Source organism: Frieseomelitta varia, unplaced genomic scaffold (genome assembly GCF_011392965.1).
Source record: "Frieseomelitta varia isolate USP_RPSP 00005682 unplaced genomic scaffold, Fvar_1.2 scaffold_514, whole genome shotgun sequence".
Lineage (NCBI taxonomy): Eukaryota > Metazoa > Arthropoda > Insecta > Hymenoptera > Apidae > Frieseomelitta > Frieseomelitta varia.
The window spans coordinates 145,620-172,523 of NW_025110273.1; the positions used below are offsets into that span (position 1 = coordinate 145,620).

General features: G+C 39.0%; 2 protein-coding genes across 6 annotated transcripts in view; one reads left to right on the top strand and one right to left on the bottom strand.

Moving 5' to 3' along the window:
* Nucleotides 1–18: 18 nt before the first annotated feature.
* Nucleotides 19–12,806, top strand: LOC122533266 (polycomb protein Pcl). Of its 5 annotated transcripts, none has more exons than XM_043662834.1 (11): nucleotides 19–2,158; nucleotides 2,675–2,820; nucleotides 2,989–3,189; nucleotides 3,262–3,453; nucleotides 3,612–3,784; nucleotides 3,886–4,081; nucleotides 4,163–4,404; nucleotides 4,486–4,671; nucleotides 4,744–4,960; nucleotides 5,038–5,269; nucleotides 5,465–12,806. In XM_043662834.1, the coding sequence occupies exons 2-11, from the start codon at nucleotides 2,689–2,691 to the stop codon at nucleotides 5,965–5,967; spliced, it is 2,274 nt and encodes a 757-aa protein (XP_043518769.1). In that variant the 5' UTR covers nucleotides 19–2,158; nucleotides 2,675–2,688; the 3' UTR covers nucleotides 5,968–12,806. The 5 variants fall into 5 exon arrangements, with proteins under 5 accessions (XP_043518769.1, XP_043518767.1, XP_043518765.1 ...); XM_043662832.1 differs by having other exon boundaries at nucleotides 19–1,644; nucleotides 2,023–2,158; nucleotides 5,038–12,806; XM_043662830.1 differs by having other exon boundaries at nucleotides 5,038–12,806.
* A 2,280-nt stretch (nucleotides 12,807–15,086) lies between these two features.
* The window catches only part of LOC122533264 (neurogenic locus Notch protein), a 261,439-nt gene continuing 249,621 nt past the window's right edge, over nucleotides 15,087–26,904 (bottom strand). The window contains exons 9-12 of the mRNA XM_043662819.1: nucleotides 26,118–26,661; nucleotides 24,269–24,799; nucleotides 21,485–23,563; nucleotides 15,087–21,393 (exon numbers count right to left, since the gene is read on the bottom strand). Coding sequence (XP_043518754.1) covers nucleotides 18,504–21,393; nucleotides 21,485–23,563; nucleotides 24,269–24,799; nucleotides 26,118–26,661 — 6,044 coding nt within the window. The 3' untranslated portion in view covers nucleotides 15,087–18,503. The remainder of the gene's footprint in view (nucleotides 21,394–21,484; nucleotides 23,564–24,268; nucleotides 24,800–26,117; nucleotides 26,662–26,904) is intronic.

Consider the following 26,904-nt stretch of genomic DNA (forward strand, 5'->3'; position numbering starts at 1 on the left):
TTACGTTTATTTCCAATTTTTACTTTTTATTAATTTCCTAACAAATTCTGTTGTAATTATAATATTTATAGGTATAAATATGCAAGCAAAATTATCTTACTATTGTGAGCAAAAAACAAATGATCTTTTCCATTTCAAAATGGCGTGTCTGGCTTTTGCTTTCTGAACATGAAGAGCTGCTGAAATTAAATAAAAAAAAAATCGACAGGTGAGTTACGAGCAAAAAAAAAAAGTTACATGCTTCAACTTCCAAGTTAGCAACCCTTCACTTGCGAATACGTGAATAGCTTAAGTATTACTTCGTTAGGCATAAGAGATTTGTATTCCACTCTTTTGCCGATTGAACAATTACAGCTAATTTTAGAGCGCATTCAATATCCAATGATCAGTTAATGTGTGAATAACTAATGACCAAAATGTTGTGTAGCTTTTACAGATTATATTTTATACAAATATCTGAGATTAGAATGGTAGAATCGTTATTTGTACGTAAAAATTATATGGCATTGTTACATTTGGTTACAGATTAATTACACGAAGCGATTGCAATTGCAATCTTAAAAAATCCAATAAAACTCAATATGATATATGAGAATTTTGTTTTTGAAACAAATCATTGCATTCATTTGCTGCAATATTTTTTATAACATACTTTAAAGTCTGTTTTGGATTATTTAAAATGTAACAAAACTTGTACGGGTCTAGGGTATAGACGACGAGAATGTTGTGTATGAAAGATATACTGCTCTAATTGTTGAAAGATTTTATACATCGTCCAATCCAAACTTCTTTTACGGTTTAAATTATTGCAGTAATTTCTTGTAATTATCACGGTATAACAGAATTTCTAGCTACGTTGTCATCAATTGTTTATATTATACTTGTACCACAATAGAACGTCCAACTAACGACCATGACAGTACACCAAGATTTAAACACCCTGCACCATATTGTTGATAAATTTCTATACGTATACGAAAACATGATACACGGCATTTAATTTGCGTTTAGCTTGTTGATAACTTAATCGGCAATTTTCTTATATTGAAAAATGAAATAAAATCGAGGAGATTATCTCATAAAAAATATATTTGTATCTATTTGAAATATCTCGAACAAATTATGGAACGTTAATTGTTCTGAATGTAATGGATTATTTATAATCATTTTGCGAGCTTCGATACCAGCATTGCACTTTTTAAACAGAAATGTAAATTTAACGCGAGGAACAGGCATTTCTGTTTAGTTCGACGTCCCTGTGGGGAGCACTGGCACCACAGTAGGTTAGTTGATTAACGTAGTTTCTAGCAAGTGTTTCCCCGAACATGGCGGACGGTGCTTATTCGAATTTTCAAGGGACACAATGAGAGTGCACCGAGTTCGCGGCGGTGATGTCCTTGACTAAGGGCGTGTGGTGATCCTGAGGGTGGTCGACGTAAACACCCGGGCGCCGCTGTGATCGTATCGGTTGCATGCGTGCCGGCGTGTCGCCATCCTGACTTCACGGGATAGGGTTTTGCCGCGCCGCGATTGTGTGTCTGAGAGCGACCGACCGTGGCGGGGCCCCCATGGTTGTAAATGGCTGACGGGAATCGGAAAATGAGGTCCGAACGTCGCGCGTGATTCGACGGCTAAGACGCTGAGGTACGACATAAAGAAGGTGTTCGGAGATCGAACGATATTCGCGCGGTCTTCTGTCCTAAAAACACCACCACCGGTCCAAGTACCGCCCGGTGCTAGGAGCTGTCCCGGGGGTTGTTCGTGTCTATCGTATCGCCAGTGTCTTCGTCAATTAGTTAGGTTTTAAGGTCTCCTCTGTTCCCCTAATCGGCAGTAAGCTCGATCTCATTCAGTACTTGTCATCCACGATAAAAATGTTTTCGAAAGTGTAGCCGCTCGTGCGCGACGTCTCGTCTTGTTTAGAACAGCATTTGTAGGTGCTCTCGTTCGTTAACGAGAGCAAGAGCGCGCGGACTGGTTTTTAATGAGATGCCGATCATATGGTCGTTATTTCTTTCGCAGGTATTCGCGATACTTTTTTCATTCTTGTAACGTACTTATCGCCGCTTGTAATGGAAACGTACATAAATGAATGATTTGGCGGACGACCATCTATTTTGCACATTTGCGTGGACCAAGCAATTATGTGTACGTGCATGTAAGATTTGCTTTCCTTTCGGATTTCAACAAACATTTTGCAAGAAGACTCTATATTAACATGGTTTTCTATTCGAGATATTAACCACCTTAATGTAATTGTTGTAATTAAACATGTACAATTTTATTTCCCAGGATGCTATCTATTTCATAAAAAATTGACTTTCGTATTGCGTATTTTATAATTATAACATTAAACAATAATTTAACACAAATACACGTATGGTAATATTAGTATAACTAATATAGAGAACTTATCATATTGTTATTATTTGCTGTCAAGTCATAACAAATTTTTTCTATGTAACGATTTTTTATAAGTTCCTGTATTTATATTGATAAATATTAATATCAATTAGAAATTAAATAATATTCAAATGACTTTATCAAAATATCTTTATTGAAACTACCCTTGTAACACCTGGATCAAGTTAAATAACAATTGTTTAATTATATTATTTAGATCTGATTTGATTGTTAATCTTATATATATTGTTATGGTTTTGTATGACTATAGACACAGGGTAGAAAATGTCAGAGCCAGAAGAAAGTCTGGCAGCGCCGGATAGCACTACGAGGGAACAGAAATTAGGTTTCTCTCATGGGGATGATGTTCTTCTACAACACAAAGATGGAAAATATTATCTTGGAACAGTTGTTGAGGTACAGTTGTATATTAATTTTCAAATATTGATTTTTTTATATTTTCTAATAAAACATAATTAAATTATGTTTCGCTGTTAGATTTAACATAATTAGAAGTTTAACATAGTTAGAAGAGACTATATTTAACATAGCTAGAAGAAACTCTATTAAACACCGTATATACAGGTGGATTTGGCAAGGGAGAAATGCCTTGTCAAATTTATGGACAACACCTCCTCGTGGTCCTCTGTTAAGGAGCTGACAAAGCTTTCAATGCCAGATTCTGATGTTATGTGCGTACTTTGTAAAAAATCTCAGCCCAAGACTGATAATGACATTATTGTTTGTGACAAATGTGGTCGTGGTTATCATCAACTTTGTCACCAGGTAATAAGAAATTAATATTTAAATAACAGATCAACATTTTATATGTAATCATACATATATGATTATTTGCAGCCTCAAATTTTAAAAGAAGAAACTTCAGCTGAGGCACATTGGATGTGTAAAAGATGTGTAGATAGTCAACCACGGACACGTGAAGTTGTAGAACCAAAAACTTCTATGGTAAAGGCAAGTATCAGAAAAGTTTGCAGTGGTAGGGACCAACCTCAGCCGCCACCAGATGATATGACAAAGTTGCCGTATGATGTAAGTGTCTGAAATAAAGTTTTCTAATCTTAGTTTGAGTAATGAATCAATGATAATAAACGAGCTGTTACTTTCTTAATCATATTTTAAAATATATATTGTTTTCTTGAAAGATACATTGAAATACTGATAAAATCAATAGTTAATGTTTGTTGCAGCCTAATATGTTAAATTGGGACGCACATCATAGAGTAAATGCAGAACAAATTTATTGCTATTGTGGACTAAATGGTGAATGGTATACACAAATGTTACAATGTGCTCGTTGCAAGCAATGGTTTCATGAAAAATGTGTTAGTTGTTTGACTTATCCTTTATACAGTGGAGATAGGTAAATAAAAATGATCAAGTCTTAATGCACAAATTTCTTTGGTTTCTCTTTCAAATTTTACTTGATTCTAAAATATGTTTAATGATTAATGTGGTTTATAGGTTTTATGTATTTGTTTGTTCAATGTGCAATTATGGCAAGGAATTCGTACGGCGACTGGAATTGAAATGGGTAGATCTGGTGCACCTGATGTTGTACAATTTAACTGTTTACAATGCTAAAAAGTATTATGATTTGGACACTGTTATTGTACCTTATGCCAATGATAACTGGAATACTTTGCAGCTTCCTCCACGGGTGAGTTATTTTGTAAAACTTTTTAAATATGAATTTTAAATTAAATTTCATTAAAATATGTGTTTATTTTGTTATTATTAGATCAGGGATGTCAGTGCTCAAATACGCAGAGAATCTATACTAGCAATATTGACAAATAATAGGAACAGATTCAAATGCGGCCGAGAAATAAAGAAACGTACTACGATATGGGGTCTTAGAGTTAGATTACCACCACCATGTCCTATTGTTAATCTTCCAGCAACTGGTGTAATAGATGATTCTGTATTACGTAGATGCTGGGGTGCTAATAAAAGACTGCAATATCTTCCTCCACCTACAGGGTTAGTTGCTGCAACATTATTATTTAAAATATATGTTTTAATTATTTGTTCGATGATCAAAGAAGTATCGTTTCGTTCCAGACCGATATCTTTACCAGAAAGTACAAAACAATTAACTGCACTAAAGCAAAGTACAGCAGAAAATTTAGAGATTCCAGTAAATCCATCGGACGTAGTAATGCGTGGAACAATTTATCAAAATTCGGAAGCAGAACAAAGTTCATGTCCAAGTCCATTGAATCAGTCTACACAATCTCTGAGAGAAAGGTAGAGTAGTTCATTGCATTGACAAAATGTAACATGTTTCGTAAAAGACTTCAGGTTTTTATTTTTTTATAGATATATCGGAGGTGGTTTTGTAAAAAAATCATTCCCATTTCCCAAGCTCAGTTTGCAAAGAAGAAGACGTTTAATGGCATTAGGAAGTTCTCGTGAAAGAATGTTACGTAAACACAAAAAAAGAGAGAAAGGTGATAGTGCTCTAAGCAAGGCTCAGGGTGTTCGAGAAGCTAGATACAGGAAAGCAAGGAAATTATTGAAAAATGCTATAGCTAAGGTAACAAATAACAAAAATATCATTATTTGCTATTATTATATTTAGACAAGTTCGATCCAATAATTCGTATATTATAGAGTAAATCACGCAATTCGGAAACGTCTGATCTACCACCGACACCTCCAACTTCAGTATCTGGCCCACCTACACCACCAGCTACAACTTCGGGTATATCTGAATTATCTGTGCCTAGTTCTGTGGAATTGATGCATCCTTTACCACCATCTACGCCTGCGGATACCAGTGGAGATGAAACCAGCTCAAGAGGAACCTTGGACTCCTTTATTCCACCACCGAAAGATTTTGAAGGCAAGAATAATCCTTTCAGAAATCTTAGTGATTTATTGGGTACGGCTGCTAATCTCAATCAAACAAACCAAAGTACCCAATCACCGTACAATCAATGTCCAATTACATTACCTCTACCGCTTACTCCTGTTATATCTCAACCGCCGGTAGTACGGCCAGCTAAAAGACAATTATCGGAAAAAGACATTATTATAGACAGAAACGGGCAAGTAAAACGTAGACGTCAACATCGGAGAGGACGTCCGTCGCAACAACAAATACAACAACAATATCAACATACTGCCAGTAAGACGGCAACCATCTTACCGGCACGTAACAACGAAGTTAAAAGTGAGTTTGCAAGGAATTTAAGAAGTTCGTTTAACGGTGCCTCAAGCAGTGCTAGTAGTCAAATTGGAAATTGTGTCGATTATGCCTTAAACGGGAGAAGACTAAGACAACGTCAAAGCAATGACAAATTACCGCCCCCAGATCCGCAACCGCAAAAGAAAGGTAGTGTACCTTCATCTCCAAAGTGTTCACCTGTTAAACAAAGTGCTCCCGACATATCTCTGGATGATTTAAAGTCATCGGTGAACATATATTTTGGAGCAGCTAATAGAATCGCTGCTGGTGAAAAGTTCGTCATCAGAGCAAAGAGGATAGGACCAAACGGTCAAACTCAATACCTAATCGAGTGGGAGGGACTCAACACTTAACAATAAATAATTTGTTTATGATTATAAATGCATTGCAGTCGTATAAAATTTTTGTTAACATTGAGCAAGAGCAATATTAATCCTTTGCGAACACGTGATAGCAGCATAAGTATTTTTACGGTTTAGGATACGTATCTGCGGACAGCAGCACAAGCATTTTTATCGTTCAGGACGCGTGTTTACGGAGAGCAGCCTTTGTAGCGTTTTATCTTTCTACTCAAATTTTATAGGTTGATTTCTTCGAATTGCGCGCATTCGTACACGATAATTGCAGTCTTGCCTAAAGCTTTCGACACATATCCCAATAGTTCATTCATCTCTAGATTTACATATAAAGTTTATTATATTTATTATATTATTATTTAGGTTATTATTTATAAAAGTTACTCTGCTATGACTCTACAATGTCTAAGAGAAGCATGAAGGATATTACATTATCAGCAGTGATGATTTTTATATTGAATCAAATGACAATGAAAATATGTATGTATGTTCATGCAGTATAAAATTTATATGTTGTGTTATAAATTTTCATGCATAAATCAGCTTTCCGCTAAACACTCGTTCAGGCGATATGCTCGTGCATCACAGTCCTATCTGCAAAGGGTTAAATTGCTGCTCGATCATTTTCAAATCTCGGTGTGTAAGAAAGACGATTAGTGACAAATTGATCTGTGTCACGTGCACTGCCATTCGTTACATATGTTTATGTAATAGGTATATATTAATTGGTGTACGATGTGTGACTGTTCTTGCAAATGTAAATTTTGTTTCATTCGTTTAAGAAACTATGTCTTTCGAAGACAACGTTCCAAACAATAGTAATAGTAAATTCATTGCTGGACAGTGAATTTACTTTGCCGCATATATTTAAAGTGAAAAAAGTAGAAAAACCGATTCACACATTTGTTTCGTTTCGTAAATCAGAAAACGTACATTCTTTTCTCGTTTAATTCAGATTTTACATTCAAAATGTACCGTCCATGATTACCTTCGATGCACAAAATTCAATTAACGTTTCTATATCTATTTTAATACAGAGGCAAATAAGAAGAAATGACGTGAGAAAAAAAAACATTTACAAGAACAATCAGGTACATTGCTTTATGAAATGTATATATTGTAGCATAGTAGTTTCGCTGAAAAAAAAAATCAACAAATGTAAAGCAAATGTAAAACAAAGGGATCATTTGTGTCGGGTTTTGCATTTATTAAAAATTGGCCAATCGCTCCTTTTTGTAAATTACGGAGCAAATCATAATCCCAACGAGAAAGAGAAAACGCGAATTGAAAAACTAACAGTTGTTCCTCTCACTTGAGCTAACATACTAGCGACCGTTAGTAGTTAGTGTTTAAAGAGTAAATGAAAAATATGGAGTAAAAAAAAAAAAGAAGCAGACATTCTGCAAAGGTTATTTTTCAATACAATCGTAGAGATAGACATCAGCTTCTGTAACTTGATCTTCTTGAACCATTGTTTTCATCTTCATCTTTATATGACAATATAACTAAAATCAAAATTATCACACATAATCATACTGCCACATCTGCACCAATTTGTCTTTTATAACTAGACTATATTACGTTCAAATTCTAAATATTTGATAATTATAGTCGGAAACAATGCAGCCGTTTGTTATAGAAATCTTCGAGAATTTTTATTCTATAGGGTTCAAGATGATGAAGATGCAGTTCTAGCATTGCTCATACTTATACAAAACTAGGAGGAAAAATCATACCTATTTCATAGTAACGTACAATTTAAAAAGTTGCAAAGCTGGGTACGTAAGTGGTTGGCCAAAGTTATCTGTGTGAAAGATAACGTTGTAAATTTTCTCTATATGGTTTTCCGAGTTGGAGAGATCATTTTGAACGTGAAACGTAGTGAATCTTTATAAAACTGTTCTTGTTACAGAAAAAAAATTAAAGCGAAGAAAAAAAATGTAGGGCATGTGAAATTTATTCGTTCGTTCAATAGAGACCCGCGTAGGCAATACTTTTCCGCAGTTTAAATAAAATTTTTCAAATTCCATGAAATGAATTTTAAACGAACGCTGATACAACCTGAATTGATGCAATTAACAATGAATATTCGTACAAAATTGTTTGCATTGCGATTTATTTTTGTCTGATTCGTGTTTCGATTTACAAGCACAGGATCTGTAGACATCTGAGAAACGATTAAATGTTGAACATGATTCTCGTTAAGTTCTTGAATCGAAAGAGCTTATTAAAAAAAAAAGTCGAAAGAACTTATTTGCCTATATGGTTACTTTTATAGTTATACAATTTATATTTATTTCCTAGATCGTCTCGAATAATTACATTAAAAATCGATTATATTGCGAAGTAACAACGAAAAAAAAAAAAAAAACAAAGTACGGAGAGTTTTAGTCGTCTGTTAATCAGTCTTTCTTTAGATGCTGAAAGAGAGAATCGAGATAAAAGAATCTAATTAAGCAAATATGCCATTTGTTCGTTTCATGAATTTCGATTTTTCGTAAAGCGAAAATCATATGAATTTTTCCTAAACGTCTAGGTACGAAAAAAATCCGCGAGTCATTCATGTTTAGACAGACTTACCTAAGATAGGTATTTTTAAGTGCTATTTATTTAATCTACTATACGTAATGATCATCTTTCTATGTTTGTAACTCCTTTAGAGAGAATTTTACAATGTCGCGACCGACTGTTATTTGAAGCTCAGTTTTAGTAATGGCACTCTTGAATCAAGTCGGTTAAGATATACATACACACGCAAACATACATATGTACATATAATTTTTTGCCAGTTAAACACGCACTCATTTTTTATACGTTTCTTTATTGATTTTTTTTCTTTCCTGTTGTTTCTCGTTTTTCTAATTTTTTCTTTTCTTCCCGAAGAAAAAGAAAATGTATGTTCTGATTGTCTTTGTACGTTAGAAAGAAAAAAAAAAAAAGAATGTGTTCAAGTGTGTTCAAACTGTAATTGCATTATACATGCGACACGATGCAACTTTCGTAATAACTTTTGTATACTCAAACAGTAGGAATATCTTATTTCTAATTGCGCGGAACGTTATACATACTCTCTAAAGGAAACGTACATATAAATAAATGTTGGACGAAGACACTGCCAAACATCTTTAAGTTATAATTTAATAAACGACGTTAGACAATACTATGCTATGATACGTTAATTTCTTAATCAAACGAACGTTGTTACGTTTATAGATTCTTTTTTTTTTTTTATTATTCTCCCGTTCTCTTCTTCGCGCATCATCATGAACGGGAAACTTAAATAGAAATATTTGAGTCTCGTAAATACACGCGTAGAGCTGCTTTTATTTCCTTCCTTCTTTCCCCTTTCTAAAAGAAAAGGGAAAGGATTATAAATTCGTGCAGTTTTTCGCACGAACGATCGAATAACACGGTCATCAAAATAGATTGAAGAAACAGTTAACGATTTCATTTTCTTTTCTCTTCTCGACCAGCGTCATCGAAGCTTCGTAATCGTTTCATTGTTTCTCATGTACATTTCTTAAGTAGATTACGTTAGAGAGAACGATTTAGGATCGACGCTTGTATCGGTGAACATATTATTCAAGTTGATTACTTAATCGGGCGTTGTGTTATCGCATTGTATTGTTAAACAATACCTTGTTTAATCCCTTTAATCTTTTCCATTTTTGTTACATTCTTAATATTTATATTATAAGTTTTTTTATGGAAGCGACTGTTCTTCCGCGCCGATGCGACCCGTTTCGTTGAGATCACCTTGAAGAAGTATGCTAATTCTAGATCGAATCGACGAATGTGGAACGGAAGATATTTCGCAGATGTTTCAAGTTGCTTCGTACATCAATAAATTGAGAAAAAAAAAAAAAAGAAAAACGAAGATAAGTTTTACATCTCGAAAGGAGAGCGAAAAAACTGCTTTCGTTTCACGGATCTGTCTACTTGATCTGGAATGTGGCGCAACGTATGAGGCCAATACGAAGGCGACAAAGCGACAGGGACGAAATCCCAGAGAAATTCCTGCGATCGAAATCCACTTGGAAACAATCATCTTCTGTACAAAAAAAAGAAAAAGAAAAAAAAAAAGAAAAAAAAAGAAATCAGCGTCAATCGCTTCGAGACGAAGCAAAGAATCACGAGAAAATTATTGGAGCTATTCTACGCACGAGATAGCAAAAAAAAAAAAAAAAGGAAATGCGTTCGATTTGAGTAAATCGATGTGTTCGTACGAGTACGACTTGTACTGGATTATGTATATCGAAAGCTCGACGTTTGGCGTTTCCAGTTTCCAGTCTCCACGATGAAGCAACAACGGAATGAAGATGTACTGCCAGTATCAATGTAAATATAGTCCCACCTCTTTCAGATACAACTGTCCCCACCCCGTCCCCCTAATTCCCGTTTTTTAATGCAAATACGCGAGGAATACGCATAGTTGTAATGTACGTTTGCGTAAACGTTTATACACGATTATAGAGGCCGAAAACCGTCGAAGAGAAGCGAGCCGTCGTTCCTCTTAGACTCACTTCCGGTGAATGTATTCGAAGTATGTCGTCTCCGTGTGCATGGTTTCGTTAGACACTGCTCTTTATATTCTTCTCAGCGCGAGAGAAAAGATTGCATTCGATTGCATCTATCAAATAGGCGGTCACGATTATTAACGATGATCAACGATTCCCGTTTCATTTACTCTCGGAATATTTTTCATTCCCATGTGCTCGATGTTGATTGTGCAATGCCTGAATGATCGATTCGTGGCAATAATTTTCGTGTAATTTGATGTATCATCCGGGCAAGATTTTTATATTATATAATTCGAAAGACGACTAATTCCTAAATGCACGATATTTTTCAAATAGCAATGAAATATATTTTCACATAGAACAATTACGAAAAAATAATAATTCGAATATTGTTTCTCGTTTTCTTTTTTTCTTTTTTTTTTTTTCATTTAGGAGAAAGAACTTATTAATAAATAATACCAAGTATGCCAGTAAATAGTACAGCTATCAATTGCTTTAAGGCATATTATAATTGATTACCGACGACCGCCGATTTAGTAAATGCAATGAAATGTTTCTTCTCGACACAAGTAACACTCGGCGTACGTGATATTCTTTCCTTTTGTTCGATTCCGTATGCATCGCATTGACAACAACAATCGTGTAACAATTGGTTCGAGTCTTTGTACGCTTTTTTTTTTCTCTCTGATGAAATGAAGAAATTCGAGTGCTGGTTGCCCGAATAATTTGTCTCCGTCGTTAGTTCGAATCGAAAGGAAAAGGGAAAAAGAAATAAGAATGTTTTCGTCGTGAAACGAACGAATTCTAAACATGTGTTTTGCGATGGAAAGCAAGATATACGAAGAAAATTGTGATCAAAGAAAAATTATTAGCAGCTAAATACACACTTCGAACCAAGGGTACTTAGGATGTTCCATGTAAATATGCACTGTTTAAAGAATTTTTGTACGAGAAAATTGTTCATAGCCACCAAACGTATATATATTTAATAAACATGCTATTTCTGAACAAGAAGAATCTTTAATTATGATTTTCTAGTGAATACTACATAGACTGTACTTCATTGCGTATGTTCTCACGTGTATTGAAGTATACGAGGTACTCGCTAAAATAAACGAAAATTTTAGTACAAAGGAGAATAAGCAAGTCTGACTGAATACATCTGTTTCTCTTTTTTTTTTTTTTATAAAAAAAAACTTTTTACTATACGTTATTTTTTGCATTTCAATTCAATTGCATTTACAGTTTTGCATTTTAATTTGCTATCGATAGAAGTCTGCTAGAACAAAAATTTCCAGAACTTGTTAAAAAAGAAAAATCATTGAAAGGAAAGTATTAAATTTTACCAGTGTAATGTACAAGTTTATAAAAGTGTACAAAAATTTTAAAGAGAACTTTCATACGAATAGAACTTCATTGTTAAAGTATCGAACCCAAACATCCTTTATGAGAAAGAAGAAAAATATTTTTAAAAGACACAGACTGTCGATGTAATAAGTACAGTTTTATACGAGTGTTGTATAATTATTTCAGCACGCGTCACAGTATATTCAACTTTCTCGAATACGATTTCTTAGTGTTCTTCTATACTCGTTAAATCAGATCGACCTGCATTAAATACCTCAAGCAACGAAAGCTCGCTCGAATAGGTGCCAACAAAATTGCTAATAATTTTTCTGCGACACTCTTCTCGGCACGTGTTTCTAATGCCTTTAACGAGTATTCGATTTGTCGTTAAAGAAGAAAAAAAAAAAAAAAGAAGAAATGAAATTTTGTATATGATTTCTGCGAGGAAATATGTCTGTGCATAAATGACAAAATCAAAGAGGCGAAATGAAAAAGTGTCTATCTGAATTTGTGTGGTGTACGACTGTAATCTACGAAATGAGATGGGAGGGAAAAAAAGGAAACATAAACAAGTGATCATCTGATGTGACGATCTCATCGAGGAACATCGATCGAAATCTGATGAACTGCAGAAAGAAATGGGATTCCCTATTTCGATTTCTCTATTTAATGTATATTAAATGGAGCAAATTTCAGAGAGATATATCTCAAACGTCGGAAGCGAGATAAGGAAGAACGTGACGATAATTTTCTGTGTGATAATGGAATTGCCTCATTCGAGGATCCCTTGATTATATTTCCATTCTTAAGGTTACTCCTGTAATGCGTGTATGAGAGTGAGAGAGAAGAGAGTGGAAAATTGTATATACACCGCCTGCACTTTGTACGAATATTGCGATCGTCGTTGTTCAGCGACCATTTTGTTTCCTTTCGTCGTTTAATAAAGTGAATTCTTCATGACCTCTTCAATTTATGCTGAATTTAATTCATCTTCCCTTTAGGAGATATATCAACGTTAATACTGTAAGTTCGTATCTTTGACAATTCGAGGAGATTATAAATTATAAATTGTTTCAATATAATAATTATAAATTATAAATTTTACCAATATCAATGTTGCCTCAATATCACGATGTACATCAATTGTTGCAAGTACATGTTACTTTCCATGTTTTAAGAAATCGATTCTCTTGATATAAAGATTTTTTTATACATAATTCACAAGTATAATCAAGTATAATCAAGTCTAAAAATTAGTCGATTTGTATAGTTATAACCATACTCTGAAGATCCAAAGACATATCGCATTTTGCAGTCAGCATTATGTCTTCAGGTTCTGTGGATGTATCAATTTGTATCGTGAGTGATATATTCTCGTCGGAATCCGGAGAAATGATAATGCGTAAACGGGTTAATATGTTCTTGGCATCCGAGAGCGAGATCCTCATGTTTGCAAACTATCGGCGAGATTAACTGAAATAAATGTGAAACGTAAATGTATTTTCATAAATGATACGTTATGGTATACTATGAATAAAATTTACAATTTGTCTATGTATAGAGCTACAAATTGTCGTCGTAGAAAACAGAATGTGTAAAAACATACATACTGCTTTTTAGGAGATATTTGTACAAACAAAATGTAGAACATTCTTTGCAGAAATAAGCTAAAATATGATAAATATCAGCTGTTAGGTATTAAAAGACTTAAAATACTAAGGTGTACGGTAAATCATAATAAAGTCAAATGCACCTTACCAATTTCGATGAAGGTGAAAACTGAGTATCTTCTGCTTGTGAAATAAAATTCTTTGATCGCGATATTTGTTTCCGAGCTACTTTCCGCAACGTCCTTCCTTCTTGAGACTTTAATGCTGTATGAGCTCTTAAAGGGATACAACTGACTCGAGTAAATAATTCTCGGTCGCTCAGCTACAAATTCTTAGTAAAGATTAGGAGAACAGAGAATGGCATAATTACCTTCCTCATTTGTGTATGTAATGTTTTCGTCAAAATTCTAAATTCATTCTGATTCGATTTGAATCACGTCTCTCGGACTTCTTCGTATATAATATATAAATGAAAGCCTCTAATTACAATTAGAAGATTATCTTCATCGTCAAATAAATCATATGCTGCTAGTTGATGTTTCGGTTTAATATTAATTGAAGAGGTAGTAAATTTTAAATATAGCAAAAATTGCTACGGTGCAGAATTACGTGATTTTAATACAAATAATGAAATTTATCGAAAACTAAATATTACTCGCGTGAGAGATCGCTGGTCGAATGAAATTTGTAAAACTTTAATCATGCGTTTCGTACGATAAATCGAGTATAGGAGGAAAGCCGAGAGTCTTGTTTAGAAGATGCAATTGCAAAAGTTTGTACATTAATTCGCCAAATTAATTTTTTTTACAAATGAAAATTTCCTCGATTTACGGGCACTGAGATGCTAGCATCGCGTAACGGTGAAACGCTGGAACTAAAATCTATTGGTCGCACGCTAGTGCTCTCCTTGTTTGTCACACTGTATAAGTTTGTCCTTGTCACACAATGTACCTTTTTTGTCTGCGAACGAGATAGGTGGTGACATCTACACGATTTTCTCATCTTATTATTTTAGTTTCAGTCGAAGCTGAGAGATGGCAGCACTATCGCAGACGAAGACAGTGCTAGTGTGCGACAAGGACAAATTCACGTTGCGAGAAAGACAAAGAGGACACTAGTGTGCAACAAGGACCGTGATAGATTTTAGTTCCATCGTTTCGCCGCTATGCGACGCTAGCGTTTCTGTGTCCGTAAATCGATTAAATTTTCATTATCAAAAAAAAAAAAAAAAATTAACTTGGAGGATTAATTTACGAACTTTTGCAGTTGTATCCTTGATATTATATTCTCAGATTTCTTCTTCTCCTCCTCTAAAAATTTAAAAATATTTCTTAATAGATCGAGGTATGTGTGTAGTTGCACAAATAATTGGGCGCGAATTACATTCAAAATTTGAATCAAGATAGTTCGTGTGCAAGTTTCATTATCGTTATCATCATTAGAAAGGATCACTGTGAAAACTTGCGAATAATATACGTTTTACTGAATATATTTGCACGTACAGAATCCAAGGAAGATTTTACAATTATGCGGGGAATTTAATTCACAGTGGAATTCTTATTTTTCGTATCTTCGTTTGAAGATGTCGCGGAAAATAAAATGATATAAAGAAATAAAGCAACGAAGAACAAAGTTCGAGAAATTTTCAGATATTTTTATTTTTTATTGCTATAATACAATTTGATTGTTGTGTAAAATCTGTTGTAATATACTAAAAAAAGAAAAAAAAAATAGAAAAGAAGAGAGAACATATCTATGTTTACATCATTAAGGAGTAAAACGCGGATAGCACAGAGCACGATAAAAGAGAAGAACAACCCTATTGTGAATGTTAGATTATCTTTATTATTACATCTGTTTCAAAGACATAACTTATTTATAAAAAATATGAGGATCCGAGACTATCCGGGGGGGGGGGGATAAGGGAAAGCAGGATATAATAGGATCGAACGAATCCTCAGTTTATAGAATAGTTAATACTAATAAAACTCAGTACTTTTTACAAGTTACAAAGGAATAACAAGATCTATCATAGTGATTGGAAGTTTCTCTAACTTATCAGTAGATAAACTGCAAAATTGGAGTGTGTATTACAATCTATTCGTCTTTCTCTCTCTCTCTCTCTCTCTCTCTCTCTCTCTCTCTCTCTCTCTCGCAAGTTCGTCGTCGCTTTGTTTTTTTCTTGTTTTCTCGCTTAACACAGTGAAAAGTCGGTGCGTCGTGGCGTCCCGTCTCGAAATGAGATGTCGTCTTCATTTTTGAACACACATAACAATGATTACATTCGTCTAACAATCTTCGACTTTCACATTTAATCTCCCTTTTTTCCCCCCATTTCTCGACGATTTATCTCCAACTGAAATGCCAATTTTGTTGACCGGAATAAACATCTACCGCATTCGTTGAAATTCACCTTTATTATTGTCTGAGCACGTGTACGATCTTTTACAATGGAGTATTCTAAAAAGAAAAAAAAAAATATATAGAAGAAGTATATCGACACAACATCTCTTGATATTTTTCATTATCTCGCTATTTGGCAGACTTCTCGTGGCTTTAACAAATACAAAGGCAGTCGTGTGAAGATACAAACATTTTATGTATACATATATATATATATTTTTTTATATATAAATAAAAAAGAAAAAAAAATGTTTCTATTTAGGAGCATCGTAGATTTCGCGAAAGCTACATCATGTCCCGATGCTTGAGAAGAAGCTCCGTCACACCACCACGTGTGTACATGCGGTTCGAGATAATTGTATTGAAGGGCATGAGCGCGTGCTTGACGATCCTCTTTTGCGCAACAATCAATTACATATACAGAAAAAAATATATATATATATATCTATGTATATATATTTATATTTTTTCCCCTACTCTATGAGTCATCATAATGTGATACGATAAAAAGGAAACATTAGGTATTTTATTGTATATATATATATACTATATGAAGAATCGCCTTACGATATATATATATATATATATATATACTATATGAAGAATCGCCTTACGAAACTACACTCGATAACCTAGCTTACATAATATAAAAAAAAAGAATTATATAAAAACAGTTTTGTACAAAATCGAGAGAAAAGAGAATTATGTAAGAAGTACTGGATATGTAAAGACTGGACGAGTGGATAGGATGGCGAACAGCAGTGCGAATGTTGTAAGAATATTTACAAATTTTCCGTATAGAGAAAAAGCGAAAAGAAAAAAAAAACAGAAAAGGAACAAACAAGCAAGAGTTCAGGACGCGATTGTCCTGAATTTTTCGGTAAATTCATGTCGCTAGAAGCGCGGTTACAAAGTATCATTTCCCACGAGGTATCGGCGATAATTGCTTCTTTTCTCTCGTAACAATCTACGATTAATTAATCTAATCCTATTATGCGCACGTACCAGCAGATCTGATCACGCATTTTCTTGTTTTTTTTCCCCCCTTTTTTCCTTTTTCATCTAGAAGAAAACTCTCTCGTTTTGGCTTTGGCAGATGAGAGAGGCCAGCGAATCGTCTTACCGCCCGTTCTCTGTTAGCTTAATTTAATTTAACATTTACGTCGCGTGCGCTTTTTAAAAGGTAAGTCAAACGATTAACGATTATGCTAGAGCCCGTTAGATAATAAAAACGAAATAGAGTCGGACGATACCCGCAAATTTGATTGATCTTGGGGAAAAAAAAGAAATTTATACGGATATTCATCGCGTTGGAGAGAAGAAGGCAAGATACATACTTCCAAAAAGGAGAGAAGAGAGAGAGAGAGAAAAAAGAAAAAAACAAAAGACAAAGAGAAGAATAGCGTTGTTCAAATGGAATGTCTGCGTATGGAACGATCCGTTTCGCGGGGTGAAGACGATTTCTCTGAGGCTCCTGTCGACCACCGTACAAAAGTTTACGTTTACACTTCTTTCTATCTTACATTTAAAAGTATATCTCATGTTTGTTAATCGGTATTAAAGGCCATTTGGAAACGCTGCGTTTCGTCAAGACACCTACACATAATTTAATAAATTTATCTACGCAAAAAAAAAACAAAAAAAAAATTCTTCTTATACTCTACGATTATTCGAAGGCACGAATTATACGATTCTCGACTTTCCTCCCACCGAAGTCCCTCTTCTCTTCTGCTTCTGTGCGACATATCGTTGCAGGTATCGAAGAACAGAGTGCCTCGCGATGATGATCGGAGCTTGTGCAACGCACGTCGATTGTCCGTATATGTTTCTCTTCCGTACGTAGAAAGTATTATGCGTTGCATTTAAATTTAAATAGAATATTACATATTACACTCTATAGTGGTCCCTATCGAACAAGCTACTTGACCAGCGTGCGACGCTGTGATTCTTTCCGTGTTTTATGTTGTCTTATGTACAATACTATTGTAGATAGCAAGGTTTCGTTCCTTATTGTTATTATTTCGAGAGAGAGAGAAAAAAAAAGAAAAGAAAAAGAAGAAGAAGAAGAGAAAGAAAACGGGTCTTCACACTGTGGCAAGTCGAAGGCACCATTATTCGTTGAGCCACGATGCACGAACAGGTTGCATAGAGTATGTCGTCTAACTAACATCTTGATCACGGGGCGTCGTTGCTGCCGAATCGTTATACAGATTCTCCGGGAAAAGGCACGATCGTTGAACGATTTATTGTAAACAGCGTGCGAGCTAGCATCTGCGTATAATATATTCACCATCTAAAGAACAAGAATATTCTCCTCCGTACATATACATATATCATCTATATTTATATTCATAAATATTTATATATATAGAGCTGTAGCAGCGGTGTTACGCGTTCGTCAAACATCCACAGAACGTGACATTTCGCGGGATGTAAAACGATCCGCGCACCGTCCACCTCACGAGAGAGCGTTCGTCGTTGCGGTGATCCCGTCTCCAACGGGAGATACGGGCCACCCTGTGGAAAAAGAAAGAGAATATCGGCGAAAATCGCCCTCGAACTCGACGAGCCAAATCACAGTTGACGCGCGCGCGTGCGCCATGGTCACGTTTTTTTATGACTTACTCGCGCGAGCTAGAGAGCACCGCCGTCTTCATATATAGATTGCCTCGGAGCCTTTGTTACTTTGGTGGTTGGCCCCGGCACCGTACGCGTTCGGCGACGCCATGCACTCGGACCAGTCGCTGTTGGAGTGCGGCGAACTGGAGGACCAGTGGCCTGGACTGTCCGGGGACGGCGTGGGGAAGCTCTCCGGTGCTTGCATCAAATGCTGCGGCGTCACGTCCGGTCCGGAATGATGGGAAGGGGGCGTCAAATACTGGTAGTACTGTTGCTGCTGTTGCTGTTGTTGTTGCTGTTGCTGCTGCTGTTGAGTACTCTGCTGTTGTTGCTGCTGCTGCTGCTGCTGTTGCTGTTGCTGTTGAATCTGCTGCTGCGTCTGTTGCATCTGCTGCTGTTGCTGTTGCTGCTGTTGCTGCTGCTGCTGCTGCTGCTGCTGCTGCTGACTCGACGAATAGGGCAGATTCTCAAAGTCGAATCCCACCGGTGGCATGCCACCGTGTTTCTGATGCGTCGCTTGTCTCATCGCGGCGATGTGGGTGGGCGATGTAGGCAACGAGGGCCTATTTTTCGCCGGGGACGGCGAGCCCATGTAACTCGCCTGCGGCGAAAGGGTCATGTTCGACTGGACCGAGTGCGGTGGCGACTGATTGCTGTACGGCGGCGACAACGTGTTCACCATCCCCTGCGCTTGTCGTTGATGCGACGCTAGCAGTTGGTCGTGAAAATTAGGCAACCCGTAATTGGTCGTGAACGTGTCCAGGCCCAGCTGTTGAAGGCCCTGCATCGATTGCCCCTTTATGCAGTCCTCGTACGGCGGTGGTTGTTTCGCGGTGGCCGTGTGGCTCACCAACGGAAGCGCGTTGCTGTACAAACTCGCGCTGTCGTACGGGCTCGGCAAGTTTCCCTCCGCACCCTCCGCGCCCTGAGGGATCTCCTGGTTTGGGGGCTGAGCACCGCGTTTCGCCGGTGGCTTCTTCACCGACGGTTTTCGCCTCACCACCACGACACCGGCCTCCGACTCGGGGCTGTTTGGATTCCCCGTGGCGCCGGTTTTCGGCCGTTTCTTCGACTTGGCTTGCTTCGGAGCGGAACCGATCACAGTCGGGTGTGTGATGAGCTGCGGGTGATTCGGCGAGCCCATTAGAGGACCGTTCGGTATCACGTTCACCATCTGCGGCGATCTTGGTACGTGTTCGTCCAGCAATCGGACGATGTCGTGATGCAGTCTCTCGCTGGCAACGTCTCTCGGCAATCGATCCATATGGTCGGTGATCTCTCGGTTGGCAAAAGTGTCGAGCAACGCTTTGCACGCTTCGAAACTGCCCTCCCTGGCGGCGAGGAACAACGGCGTCTCGTCTTTGTCGTCCTGCGCGTCTCTGTTCGCGCCGTGTACCAAAAGTATGTTCACAGCGTCTACGTTGTTAACAGCGGCGGCCCAATGGAGGGCCGTTTTCCCACTGTTGTCAGCCGCGTTGATGTCGGCGTCAGCGTTGATGAGATCCTCCACCATACCTTCGGTAGCCAGACGGGCAGCGAGTATCAGCGGCGTGGTCCCGTCGTGCATACGGGCGTTCAGATTCGTCGCTCTGTTCCTCAGCAGTATTTGGAAGACACCCATCGCGTCAGCAGCGACGGCAGAGTGAAGAGGCGTTCTACCGGTGTTGTCCTGGGAGTTGGCGTCGGCGCCAGCATCGAGGAGTCTCTTCGCTGCGTCAGCTCTGGCGTATCTAGCCGCCAGGTGAAGAGACGTCTCGCCGCTCTTGTCCGTGGTTGCGTTCAGATCTGCACCCTGGGCGACCAGATCGGCGATCACAGCCGCTGTCCCGTCGCTTTCATCCTCCTCTTCCCCGGTGTCTAATCCCCCGCCTCGTACAGCAGCGACCATCAACGGTGTCATCCCGCAGGGTCCTCTCGGGTCCACGTCTTGACCGTGCTCGAGACTGGGCGGTGTCAACACTCCAGCGTCTGGTCTGCGAATCTCTGCTGCGTCCAGGTGCTGCTGAGTCCACATTCGAGGCTCCGTCTCCTCGTAATCTGTAATGGCGGTATGATCGCTGGCGTATCCAGGCTCTATCGCCCTCATTCTCTTCGACGGCGGTAAATCCGACTCGTCGTCCGACCACTGTTGCGCTCTCCCATTCCCAACATCCAAGTCCATGCAATTCACCGACGGTTGTTTGTTCAAGTTCCTCATTTCTTGGCCGTCCGGGCCTCGTCTTCTCGATCTGCGACGCTGACCGCTTCCGCTGCTGGTGCGCAAGAATCCCTCCGGGAACCAAGTGACGCCCACCGCTCGTTTCCTTTGCGCTGTGACCAACACGCCGACCAACATCCCTCCGAGCACCACGATGACGATGCCGATGAAAACGTACTTGTAGTTGGTCGGCGCGTCCGGGTACTCTGGACCCTGTGGCCCAACCACGCCCCGCACCTGCTCGATGGGGAAGTTTCGGGACAAGGAATGCTTGGACGCGGTGGCTGCTAGATATTCCGCCGCTTCGTTGGCCGATGGGAAGCACACCGCACCTTGGGTGACGGTACATTTTCTATTGTCAATCTCCAGATAGGCGATCACGCCACTCTGAGTGTTGGTGTAGATGGTGGTTGGTCGGCCAAAGATGTTGGTCTGCAAACCGTGCTCCCTTTCCCTCTTCCACGGGTATATCATGTCGTTGCCGAGCTCGTCTTGCTTCACTCTCAGAGTGGTTCTTAATTCGTGGCCGATGTCTCGCAGGAACGCGACCACGTTCGAGCGGAACGTTTGCATGTCCATCCTGACTACCACCGAGATCACACCCTCTGCCAACGACGGTGGTTCTCTGTCGCAGTCCAGACCGTCCCAATTGCATTCCTCGTTGTTGCAGCCGTAATCGCAGTATCCGTTGGCGTAGTGTTTGCGACAGTAGGCGTCATAGATGGGACTGTAAAAGAAAAAAGGAAAAAAATACAAATTTAATACAAGGTTAGATGGAAACGTTTCACAAACGTTTCTCCAACGTTAAAGTTACTTACTTGCAAGGTGCCAATTTCCTTTCGCAGTCTCTCCCGTCGAACAAGCACTGGGCGTTGTTGCAAACCTCGTCGCAAACGTCGTTCATGAACACGTCCCAACAGTTGATGGGAGCGGTGCAGTTGCGCCACGGATTGATACCCAAGGAACAGTCGTTCCCGTCAAAGTTACAAGCGTATCTGTTACACTCCTCGTCGCAGTGGTGGTTGCCAGACTTCTCCTCGCATCTGTTCTCGATGCATTTCTTCCTCTCCATCTCCAGATCGAGATCGTACGCGTTCATAGTCTTCGGGATGTTCGAGTTCGGGCTGCCAAAGATACCGCCGCCGTAGTTGGGATCGTAAATTTCGCAGTTCTTCCCGGTCCATTTCGGCGGGCAGTCGCAAGCGTAGTCGCCAAGCAGATTCTTGCAAACGGCGTTGGGCTGTTGACAGGGATTGCTGGCGCACTCGTCCCTGGAATCTATCTCGCAGTGCGTCCCAGTTGTTCCCGGCGGGCAGTAACATCTGTACCCGATCTCTGTTTCAACCACTCTGCAGGTACCGCCGTTCAGGCAAGGCTCCCGGTCGCAATAGGAACCGGCGAACTCGCAGTTGTTCCCGTAATAGTCGCTTGGACAGAGACACGTGTGTCCAGCCTGCTTCGCGGTGCAAACGCCGCCGTTCTGACACGGCGAGCTGTCGCAGAAGTTCACCTTCACCTCGCAGTGGCGTCCCATGTAGCCGGGCTTGCAGTTGCAGTGATAGTTGTTGACTAGCTGCACGCAATCCTGAGTACCCGGCGATGCGCACGGATTGGACAGGCACTCGTTGATATCGCCCTCGCATCTAGGCCCCACGAAGCCTGGCGGGCATTTGCATTCGAAGCCGCCGACCTTGTCGGTGCATGTCCCATTGTTGTGACAAGTGCCGACAGCGCAGTCGTCCACGTTCAGCTCGCATATGAAGCCCAACGTGCCGGGAGGGCAAGAGCAGCTAAAGTTGCTGATAAGATCGTGGCATGTGCCGCCGTTCTGGCAAGGATTCGGCCTACAGTCGTCCACGTTGAGCTCGCAGTTCTGCCCTTGGAAGCCTTTTGTGCACTGACACTGGTAAGAACCAACGAGGTCCTTGCAAGTGGCGCCGTTCTGACAGGGGGCCGAGTCGCACTCGTTCACTTCCTTCTGACAGTAGGAACCCGTGTACCCTTCCAGGCAGTGGCAACGATGACTGTTGCCGATGTCCTCGCACGTGCCGTTGTTACACAGATTTTTCTCGGGCACTCCTTTCCTTATAGCCGCGTCCTTGCAGGAAACCATCTCCACGTCGCAGACCTTGCCGGTCCAGCCAGGCGAACAGTTACACTGATACTTGTTCTTGTGCTGAACGCAGGTGGCTTGATTCTCGCAGGGGCTGTCCGCGCACCAATCCACGTACTGGTCGCATCTGGCCCCGGTATATCCGTAAGGGCAGTGGCAAGTGTAATACTGAACGTGGTCGTGACACGTGGCACCGTTCAGGCAAGGTAAACTGTCGCACTCGTTGATGCGATACTGGCAGTTCGAGCCGGTGTAACCGGGCTTGCAGACGCAGGTATAGTTGTTGATTCCGTCGATGCATTTACCGCCGTTCATGCAGCTACTGTCGGTGCAATCCTCGTCGTTGGTCTGACAGTTTATGCCGGAGAATCCGAGCTGACACTGGCACGTGTACGAGTTTACGTACTCTTTGCAAATCGCGCCGTTCTGACACGGTTGTGACAGACATTCGTCCACGTCAATCTCGCAGTGTTTCCCGCTGAAACCGTCCACGCAGAGGCAGGTGTAGTCGCCGATGCCGTCCAGGCAAGTGCCACCGTTCTGGCAGGGGAAGGAAGCGCAGTCGTCGGTGTTGATGATGCAATCACGACCCTCGTATCCCTTCGCGCAAAGGCACTGATACGAGCCGTTGGTGTTTCGGCAAGTGGCGCCGTTTCTGCACGGAGAGGTCATTATACACTCGTCCACGTCTTCGTCGCAGAGTCGGCCGGTGTAGCCGACCGTGCAAGTGCAGGCAAAGTCGAGGAAATTCGAGGACGGTGAACACTTGGCACCGTGGAGACACCTGTAATTCAAGATTGTCGAAATGTAACATCCATATTATATACTATTCTCAAGAAAAATTAATAAAAATCCTTTAGCCTTCAATAAAACATCTTCAAGGAATCTTCTGAAACTTTGTTAACATTTTGTTGATTACCACAGGGAGTTCTATATAGATATTCCTTTAGGAATGACTATAGTTACACTGTTCAGCAAAATTTGATCGCGTTGCTGACAATTCTTTGGTGCATAAAATTCACGTTAGTCTAACTAGTTTACCAATTTTCAATACTGGACAAATAGACAGAGAAACTTTATAATACAAGCTTCTATTCGTATGTTTTACAAAAAAATATTTAAATCTTCAAAAAATATACTACACTTTGGCTCTACAAGGTGTTTAAAAAAATTCATAAGTCGGTCATTTTTGACCATTCTGATAGTTCCATCAGTGTTAATTATTAACCACTTGCAATATTTTCTCCAGCCAAAGCAAACAGTAAATTTATTACTTGTCAATAATTTCTATCCAGAGTGATATTACCGACGAGTTCAAAAAGAAAGGGACAGATTACTGTATACGGTTCGGTCGCTCGTTATGATCCGCAATCAGTTGCCAGCGCAAGTGGTTAAATTCTCCGATGTTTAAATTTCTTGGTACGCGTTCATTTAACAACATTAACCCAACAATTACGTTGAGACGATGAAACAATGATATGACTCGTACTTGTTGGGGGAACAAGGGTCCAGCTTGTCCTCGCAGTTCCTGCCGGTGTGCGGTAACTCGCAAACGCATTTGTAATCGTTGACGAGGTCGATGCAAGAGCCGCCGTTCTGGCACGGATTGTTGGCGCAGTCGTCGATGTTCGTCTCGCAGTTGGTGCCGGCGTATCCGGCCAGGCACTTGCAACTGTAACCGTTCAAATGGTCGTTGCAAGTGCCGCCGTGCTGGCACGGATTCGAGCCGCACTCGTCGATGTCCGCCTCGCATCTCTTGCCACCGTAGCCGGGCAAACAGTGGCAGATGAACTGGTTGACGCCGTCCTCGCAAGTGCCGCTGTTCACGCAAGGATTGCTGGCGCACTCGTCCACGTCGCTTAAACATCTGGCGTCGTAGTAGCCGCGGGGACAATCGCACCGGAAGCCGTTTATCAAATCTATGCACCGTCCGCCGTTCGCGCAGGGATTGCTGGCGCACTCGTTGATATCCGTTTCGCAGTGTGAACCGGTGAAGCCTGGCTCGCACTCGCACGAGTACCTGAGAAAAAGCAAACGTGTCGCGTTCAATGAGAGAATGGAAAGTAACGACGAATTTTTTTTTTTTTTTTGGTGATTCTGTGATCGTATGAGATTTATACAGAATGGAAAGTAACGACAAGTGTGATTTTGCTAGACTTGACATGTTAGTCACGACGAAGAATTTTCTTAGTTAAGTTTACATCGACTCTCGACGTCCCGTGATGGTCTATTTTTGATCCAATCATTACGTGATTCTGTATTTGTATAATTTATATAATATTTGTATTATTATATAATATTATATTTGTATAATTACACAAATATAGTATTATATTTATAACATAAATTATGTGTAACACGTTATAATTTCTATTATACACAAATATGTATTACATACAAATTATAACATATTATACATAATTTGTATAATTTGTGTTATAAATATAATATTATTTATAATGATACAAATATAATTATAAATACAAATTATGTACAATATATTATATTTGTATAATATTGTACTACAATAATATTATACTACAATATTAATTTAATTTAAATATTAAATAATATTATATTTGTATAATTATACAAATATAGTATTATATTTATAATAGAAATTATTATGTGTAATATGTTATAATTTCTATTGTACACAAATATGTATTACATACAAATTATAACATATTATACATAATTTGTATAATTTGTGTTATAATTATAATATTATTTATAACAATACAAATATAATTATAAATATAAATTATGTACAATATATTATATTTATATAATATTGTATTTATATAATATACAAATATAATATTATATTATACAAATAACGATATTACAGAATGGAAAGTAAGGATAAGTTTGACTTAATGTTCACAACACGAATTTTACCTGCGGCGTCTCGCGATGGACTATTTTTGATCTAATCGCCACGTGATTCTATATTTGTATAATCTAATATTCCATAATATAATTTCCAATTCTAATAATTTCGTTTTTCTTTTTTTGTTTTGAAGTCTATATAAAAACAAAAGTCAATATTTTCTTTTGCTATACAATACTTCAAAAAGATAAATCCCGATAAATATCCAGATAAATTCGAATAATTAAAATTTTATTGCAACAAATTTACAGGATCGGCTGGAAGATTGCTTAATTCTTCCAGATTGTGATAATATCTATTTAGTCATAATATCAACATCATTTATAAATATCAGTTCAGTTATACTCAGTTACATAATTTCTCTTCAAAGCATAGTTTTAACATTTTGAACGTGACAAAGTGCACGATAATTAAAATAAATGAAAATAAGCAATTGCAGACCCACCTGTTGATACCGTCGATGCACCTCGCCCCGTTTCTACACGGATTGCTGTAACATTCGTTCACGTTCACCTCGCAGTTGGTCCCGGATGTACCAGGCCTGCAAATGCACTGGTAGCCGTTGATACGATCCTCGCACCTCCCGCCGAATTGGCACGGATTGCTCTCGCACTCGTCGATCTGCGTTTGACACAGCTTCCCGGTGAATCCCGGGAAGCAGTTGCAGCTGAAGCTGTTCTCGCCGTCGATGCAGCTGCCGCTGTGACAGGGATTCGACTGGCAGTCGTTGATGTTGGTTTCGCAGGAGGCACCGGTGAATCCTGGCGGGCAGTCGCACGTGTATTTGGCTATCGAGTCCTGACAGACGCCGCCGTTCTTGCACGGCGACGAGGCGCAGTCGTCTATGTTGATCTGACAGTGAGAGCCGGCGAATCCGTTCGCGCAGTTGCATTTGAACGAGTTGATCAGGTCGGTGCAAACGCCACCGTTCAGGCACGGCTTCGCCGCGCATTCGTCGATGTCGATCTCGCACTGGGTCCCGGTGAAACCTGAACGAAAGGAAACGACGTTATAAAAGAATTATGAAATAATTAATATATTATATCATATTATATATAATATATAGCATAATGATATTAAATTATATTATATTGTAAAATATTAAAAATATATATATTGTAAAATATTGTAAAATATTTAATTATATTATATTGTAAAATATTAAAATTTAAATATTAAGATATTATAAAAGATATATATATATATATATATATATATATATTATATCATAT